Here is an 8185-nt window from a genome sequence, read left to right as displayed (position 1 = left end):
CTTCCCCAACAGCGTTTGGGAGCTCTGCAGAACATCAAAAAGTAGTTCATCTCCCCCCTAAAATAAAGCATCTGGAAAGGGCTTCCTACAGCACAGCCTCGGTGAGTCCTCACCAGGCTCCTCACCAAGGACTTCCCAGAAGGCCACGACGGTTGTTACGCAGAAGCCACGTCAGTGCATTTGTTTCAGAAACCCTATTGGGGAGCCCTCGCTCGTTAAGAGGTATTAAATTAGTACCCCACCAGCCACTACAGGCTTCCTGCAGTTTGCCTTTCCGCGGCTGATCATCCCCAAACCTTGAGATGAAACGAGCGCAAAGCAGATCTCTTCATTCTTCCGATCACGTCCCCGCTCGGTGCACAGAGAACGCATCCGCTCAAACAGTTCGTTCTTCCCGGGGTAGAGTGGGAGGGGTTAAGAGCCATAACACACGGTTAGTTTGTTAAACAATTTCATCATTAAGGTTTTGCCTTCAAGTGGTTGAGCTCCTTCTTTCATATGGGGGAACATGGTGTGGGCAAGGCTAGAAAAAAAAAATTGTAAAATACTCCTTTTCCCTCCCCCTCCCGCCCCCTTACCATTAATACCAGCACATCTTCAAATAAGTTAAAACGTCCTTTAAGTTTTGGTAGCACCAAATTCTATCCCTTCCCTTCTTCTATCCCCACGTTGTAAACTTGAACACACTGGCCCAAGAGCGTAAAAGGGTTTGGCAAAAACCGGCGTCGGCCTTCCCCGTGCACACACGAAACCGCACGCTTCCAAAAGCCCCCTCCCGCAAAGTGTTACACGTCTGTGGGCACCTACATACCTCGAGTAGCTGCCGTAAGAGTTTCACCAGCGTCGCGCCGGGTTACAAAGCGCAGGAGAGAGATAAAATAAATCCCCGGAGTCCGTTTGGACGAGCGCTGTTTGTACCGGACTCGGCGTGCACCTCCTTGGCCCGTGCACACCCAGGCACGGTCCGTTCGCTTCACACTCTGCTTTGCGCTGGACAGGGCGGTGATCTTAATGGCTTCTGCTTTTTATTCATAAAATTGGAGCTTATTCTAAAGTTGTACATTTAAATAAAACCATCATTTTTTAACCCAGTACGCATAATTAAAAGCTATCCTGTCCACAGAACGCTCGGACGTTTTCTTTCTTTTAAAAGGCCAAATCTAACAAGTAAAACAGAAGAGACAAGTTACTTTGGCTGCAAATAATCAAAAAATCTGGCTCAATCTGGCTCTGCTTGTACATTGTGGTGTATAATTTAGATATGTCCTTTAAAAGAAAAGACACCCCAGTCAGCTACCTCTTCCATAGTTACGTAGGAACAACAATACTCTTGGCCAGCAAAATGAGAAGAGCGAGGTCTGCGTTTCCATCCGCTTGTTCCAAAGCCTCGAGAGCTTCCCGCATGGTAAAACCAGCGCCCAGGATGCGATCAACATCAGCCGCAGGGAAAGCAGGTGGTGAAGCACCCGACATACGGCCAGTATAGCCAGCGGGTGGGCTCAGCAGGTGGTCCTCACACTCACCCAGCGGCCACGGACCTTCAGGAGCAGAACTGCTGCTGCTCCCAGGTGCTCCTGCGAACAGGCTCCGAGAATCCTGAGGTACACCTTTATCCAAAGCAGGGGTAGAGGGAATGGATGCGTTTTGCTCCAAAGTTGGGCTCTGGTAACCTTCTGACAAAACCTCCGTCTTCTCAGAGCTCTGTTGCTGGTCAGATGTTGCTGCAGAATTCACCAGGGCCAAATCGCTCTTACCTGAAAACTCCTGCCTCTCTAAAGAACCTTCCCCAAGAGCAGACTGCACGGGGCTGCCGTTTTCTGTGTCAGCATCTTGAGGCTGTTTCCCCTCTGCTCTTCCACCTTCAGACTTCACCTCACAGAAGGAACAACTCTGTTCCTGGCTGGTGGGATCTGAGCCTTTCTGCTCCTCTTCAGAATGCCCCTTCTGCTGTGCTGCTGGCTCTGTGTGAGCGATCTCCAGCTGAGAGACTTCTTCCGAGGCAAGGATTTTACATTCTCCTTTCCGACTGATAATCAAGAGTTTGTGCAGCTCCTTCAAGGCTGATGCTAGAGAGAAACATGGCTCTTCTGAAGGTCTTCCTGGATCCGTGTCCAGCTGAGGGATGCTGGAGGGTGAAGAGCTGTCTTCAGCCGCCAAATTAGACAACTCATTATACTTTGCTGGAAGTTCACTAGTGGTTTTGGACCGCGGGACATCAGCAGTGGGAAGCAGATCATTTGAGGACGACGCAGACTTCAGCAACTCTACCTCCATAGAAAAGGTGTCCAAATTCAGGTCAGACAAACTCCTGTTCTCAGCTTGTCGCCCCCGCTCGCTTGCCGAGCTAGGCGCTTCAGCTACAGGCTGCTCAACCACATCTACTTCCATGAGGGCTTCCATGTGCACACAGCTACACGAGGCTGACAGCTGGATACTCCCTTTCGCACAGGGAAGACCTGCTTTCTCCGGTCCATCTCCTCCTGTTTTCGCAGGAGGATCTGCTTGCTGGCTGGCTTCTTCCACAACAAGTTCCTCAACCCCACCAACGCGGCCAGGAGGTTCTGGGTCAGTTGTCTCAGTTTGCTTCTCCAGATGTTCCTTCTCTGGTTCTTTGCACGTCTGATGGTGTATGAGAAGCTCATGCTTTTGCTCCTGTTCTGAAAACAGACATATATCTGTATTTTGCCTGCGCTTAGTCACAGTGTCAGCCAAACTATTTTCTTCTGTCACTTCCAAAGGATGTTCCTGACCACGGTCTTGTTCTTCAGCGTTACATTCCTTTAGACTGTCAGCAATAAAAGTTTCTTTGAGTGTTGTCTTTGAAAGGCAAGCTGGATTGCAACAGGTTGCCTCCCCCAGCTGGGGAGAAGGGTCAGCATTTGCCAAGGAAGCGTTATCGGAAAGATGCTGTAACAAGAGAGGATGTTCTTTTTCTGGGGTTATCTGGCATTCAGTTGGAGACTCAAAAGACTTGCCGGCTCTGGGATCAATGGGCTCTGCGAGGCTAGATTCGGATGAGCAAATTGAAGCAGGGGCAGAGACAGAACGATCAAGTAATTGATTTGTGGGATTACAGATCTTGGAATTTAGTCCTGAAGACTGGACTGGATTTTGAAACCCATCAGAAGCTGGTAATGAGGGCATTTCCAGTGAGGTAGTTTCTTTGTCACTATTCTCTAGCAGAAGACAGAAAGAAAGGAGGAGTCAGGACACGGGAGAACCAGTTTCCACTGCAGTAGCGAAAACTTATAAACCGATGGCTATAAATACCTGGTCTGTGGCCCACTCCAGCTGCAGTAAACACACACTACATGCATCAAGGCTTCTGACGTTCTGTTTGGATTAGGAAACAAACACACCAAACTCGTGTTAGCGTTCAGAGCACACCCCATGCACGGTTCCAGTCCTGCTGCCTCACAGCTCCCCTCCCGACCGTCCACCATGACAGCATACGAGCAGCAGGAGCTCCTCGCCTTCGCCGCCTTCCAAGAGTTCTGCCTGGGAAATTCCTTACGTCAAGTCAAAAATAACTCTGCTGGTGAACAATTTAAAGGCTGTTCTGTGCTGTGTTGCAGAGTGGTCTGTGGGTGATACTACACACTCGATAAAATAGAGGCAGCACAAGGCACGTGTCTAGCACCGTACTGGTCTGTTCTCTGTGCGGCTGAAGATATTCAGGAGCCACGTTTCAGGGAAATGAGAATCAATTCTCCGTTGCCTTGCGACGTCTAGTGCCATCGCAGGTAAGAGAAGGCGAGCAAACACCAGCTTGCTGCAAAAGGGAAGCATAAAGATGGACTAGATGATCTCCAGAGGTCCCTTCCAACTCTGACAATTTCATGATTTGTGAACTTCTTTCCTGTGAGCCTCCTTTCCTGGCAGAGGCTGCCCAGAGAGGTGGTGGAGTCTCCTTCTCTGGAGACATTCAAGCCCTGCCTGGACACGTTCCTGTGGGACCTGCTCTGGGTGACCCTGCTCTAGCAGGGGGTTGGACTGGGTGATCTCCAGAGGTCCCTTCCAACCCCGTATCATTCTGTGATTCAATAAAGATCCTACAGGGAAAGGCAGAAACTCCCCAAAGGAACTGCTGCCCGAGGCTGGGGAGAGCAGAGCAAAGGGACAGCCAGGTGTTCAAACCCAGCTCACTGTTTCCTTCCGCACACGGAGAGCAGATGAACTGCAGATCTCTATCAGCGGCACCAAACACTGGCTCTCGTTATCAGGACAGATTAAATAAGTGAACTTATCATGCTAATGGTCTAATCTTGCTAATGTATCGGCTCTCGTGCTCTTGTTAAATCACTAACGTGACCTTTGCTGAACGAGCACCTGCTCTTCCATTAAAGCCCTACTCTCCCCAGTGTCAGATATCCAGGTTTTGTGCTGCCTCATTTCTTGCATTAGTTCCCTTTCTTTTCCCAGAGGCCTCCAAACTCAGTGGTCTTAAACATATACCACTGTTTTACCTTAAGTCTTTCCCTTTTTACAGATACCCTGGTGGACCGGGGGACAGCTAACCATGCTCATGTGCACAGCCAGGATTTCCTCTGAGTTCTTCCATGGAAGAAGTCTGCTCTTTTATTCTCCGTTAAATAAAAATGGTGCATTACATGCTGCAGTGCTGCACCTCTGATCGATACGCTTTGGTATAAAACAGAGCAGCCGCTGCAGAGAGAGATCCCTTCTGTTGGCTGCACACCTGATCTTAATGCAGCTGCAACAACTTGGCGACACTGGAGTATTAAAAAGCCAGAATTATCCTGCAGGTTTTCAGGCCGCTCATCTTTCATAAGGGTGGCAAGAAGGCTTGTGACACAGGATGCAGATGAAAACCAGAGATCTTTTTCTGTTTCTACCCAGTAGGATTGCGTTCCTGCTCTCGGGTCCCAAGGCAATTCTTAGAGAGGAAGCAAAACTGTGTTTTGACTCAGTGGATGCGTAATAAGGGTCTGATCAGACAAACACATCGGGGATTTGCCGGCATTTAGACAGCAGAAGTAGCTGGGATTCTGCCAAGTGCTCCTCGGGGTCATCCTCCTGAGACTCACTCTCATCCTCCTCCTCCTGGGGTACCCACAGGAGGTGAACCCCAGCCCCATCGGCAACATCGATCCAGCTGACACCCGGAACAAACCCTTCTGCACAAAGTGCACCATCAGGGATAAATCCCTCTCTGTATCAGGAAAAACCTGAGTTGCGTCTGTGGTGGCGGCGCCTTTCCTGTATCAAGGCTGTCAGCGTGAAAAGATGTATATGGGGTAAAGCACCTAAATACTCTTCCTCCTAAAGCAACTGTAGTTTTGCTGCCGGTTCTGTAAATCCTCCCTAAGCAGAGTTTCCCAGTGGTGGTAGGAAACACGGCACGTTGGCAAAAAAGGGCAAGCTCTCAGACATAAACGAAGCAGATGTGGAGGATGCAGGTGACAGCAAAACACACCAGGACTCCACCACCACCTCACTGCCTTTCCGCAGGTGTGGTAACACCAGCCAGTCAGCTGGCAGGAATCATGAGGCTCACTAAAGGGAGCTTCAGGGGGATTAAACAAAGCTCAAGAATAATCCAGGTGCATTCAAAGTGAGAACTTCAATAGCCTACAGATGTGTGCAGCGATTTCTGTTGTACCATCTACCAGAAGGCAGCAAAAACTCAAGCTGCTGTGAAAGAAGAGGCCTCATGGGACGCTGAGCTTCCTCGGTCCTGCGTTATGTTCTCTCCTTCTCCAGTCTCCTGTCCCTTCACTTGGTTTTCCTACCATCTAACAGCAGCGAATACTGTGTCCAGTTCTGGGGCCCTCATGACAAGAAAGACATCGAGGGGCTGGAGTGGGTCCAGAGAAGGGCAATGGAGCTGGTGAGGGGTCTGGAGCACAAGTCTTGTGAGGAGCGGCTGAGGGAGCTGGGGGTGTTCAGCCTGGAGAAAAGGAGGCTGAGGGGAGACCTTCTCGCTCTCTACAATTCCCTGAAAGGAGGGTGTAGCCAGGGGGGGTCGGTCTCTTCTCCCAAGGAACAGGCCGTGGGACAAGAGGAAACAACCTCAAATTGCACCAGGGGAGGTTTAGGAGGGATATTGGGAAAAATTTCTTCACCAAAAGGGTTATTGAGCCTTGGCAGAGGCTGCCCAGGGCAGTGGTGGAGTCACCATCCCTGGGGGTATTTAAAAGCCGGGCAGACGTGGTGCCTCGGCATGGGCTAGTGGCAGGTTTGGGCAGAGCTGGGTTGATGGTTGGACTCGATGATCTTAAAGTTCCTTTCCAACCAAAACGATTCTATGATTTGATAGTTTTAGAAGAGGCTGTACATTAATATTCTGACACTTTAGGATATAGCCTGTGAGCCAGAGGCTTGTAACAAGTCTAAGACTTAAACACAGTCTATCTAAACAAGCCCTACCTTAGCTTTGCTCTACAAGCATTAAGTGAACACACAAAATGGTTTCCTATTCTCATAAATCTTTTACATTCCTCTAGGACTCAGTGTCGATGGAGAACCAGAGACCGCTGATTAGTCTGAACAAAGCCATGTGGTCTTTAGAACTGTATTTGGTGCATAAGCTGCTTTGACTTAAGTCATTTTAGGCACTTTTCATTTTAAAGCACTCGACTAAAATACTTTTATTGTAAGGGCTTGTATATTTTAGGCCGAGGTTTGCTTTTTATTTGACCCTTTCAGCAGACAACTAAGTCCAACCAACTATGATATCTGCAAAGTCTCACCTAAAATTGAAAGATATTGCAAAAACCAACCCAGGCTTCATCAGGTTTAAAATTTTAACGGAAAAAGAACTAATATTTACATCTGCACCTTTTTGCTGCCAGGTTATGTGAGGAGACGTGAGCCCGAGCTACCGAATCCGACCTTCCGCTGTGTCAAAACCCGACAGGGGCAAGGTCAAATCTATGTTTGTGTTTCTCTCTGCCTGCTGTAACTTAAGCTAATAAGCACTTAAATTTGGCATTAGAAGCCACACATGTAAACCATTTCTTGCTGATTCACTACAGCCAGGCCTTCCTCTCGGGGTTTTAACACTCTGGAAAACTTATAGATTCTTAGAAAGGAAGAAAATTGGTCAAAGGGACCAGTAAGTGCAGCCCCGTGCTCCCTTTCATGTAAACAACTTTGTTATTTGCATAAAGTCGCTGCTTACTCATTGGACTATCAAACAGCAATTGGGAAGTGTTAAAGAAAAACTTCAGTGCATTACAAGTGGTTATATATATATATACATATATATATATATATGGTTAAATCTGGTTATCGCACTCCAATTTTAAATACGGGCACGCTAGAGTCTTAAAAAATTAGGAATAAAAATGTTAAAGTCAACTTCATCAGCTTAAACATGACCTGGCAAAGAGTTTTGCACGTGTGTGGGAAGCAGAACCTTACTGCGTGCTTTCAGAGGAAAAATCAGGAGTAAAACTCAAAACTCTCTATAAAACACTTGCATATAAAATGTTATCTTTCAAAGTTTTGGAGAAGGCCCAAGGAATACCCTTTGTGAGGTATTCACAGCTTCGCTGTAATAGCGAGGGAAAAAAATAACGAAGCTTTCCTTCAATCAAAAGCATATGCTTTTAAGGGAGGAGTTAAACAGAAAAGCTGAGTTTCAGACAGTTTGGCTCATAGCTCAGCCTTCAGCTGTTTTGGCATCTCCAGTTCACAGTTCACTACACTTCGCAGCTATTTGCGGATTCCAGAAGCACAGGGAACAAATCTATGGGGAGGGAGAAAATTCTCTTTGCAGATCACATTTAAGACTGATGATGCTCATTAGGATGTGAATTCAGCTGCTGCTTTTCAAATCTCTAAGAGCAGCAATTCACCTTCCGAGAGCACAAGCACCACTCTAAGGAAAAAATGCTGAAATAGCACTAATTTCTAAAAATTGTCATGAACTTTTGTCCAGAGATTTGTTACTTACTGCTGCAGCTCCTCTATTTTTATACGCTGCAGCTATTAAGAACAGGATTTGCGGAAGCCTCCACAAAGCTGCTAAAACACCACTCAACTGAACCACGTCCCTGCCCAGGCGCTACAACGCGACCCAGGTGGACGGGTGACAGAGACAACCGTTTATCTCCACACCTTGGAAGGCCAAGAAAAGCAGAGCGGGCAGGAAGTTGCAAGGAGAGCCCAAATCAAACAGCAATCAATCAAACAACCTGAATGCCTTCATGCAGATTCT

The 8185-nt window shown here is 47.8% G+C and overlaps 1 protein-coding gene across 1 annotated transcript; it reads right to left on the bottom strand.

Annotated features, from left to right (window-relative positions):
* Positions 1–1308: 1308 nt before the first annotated feature.
* Positions 1309–3144, bottom strand: RSC1A1 (regulator of solute carriers 1). Its single transcript, XM_074161692.1, has one exon. The coding sequence runs from the start codon at positions 3142–3144 to the stop codon at positions 1309–1311; it is 1836 nt and encodes a 611-aa protein (XP_074017793.1).
* Positions 3145–8185: the final 5041 nt, after the last annotated feature.

This window comes from Numenius arquata, chromosome 20 (assembly GCF_964106895.1).
Source record: "Numenius arquata chromosome 20, bNumArq3.hap1.1, whole genome shotgun sequence".
Lineage (NCBI taxonomy): Eukaryota > Metazoa > Chordata > Aves > Charadriiformes > Scolopacidae > Numenius > Numenius arquata.
The sequence above is the reverse complement of the archived record's forward strand: the minus strand, read 5'-3'. Positions and strand labels throughout refer to the sequence as shown.

What these genes read in the sequence shown, in the direction of transcription:
- RSC1A1 (XM_074161692.1), bottom strand. Translation starts at nt 3,144, where the DNA reads ATGCCCTCATTACCAGCTTCTGATGGGTTTCAAAATCCAGTCCAGTCT.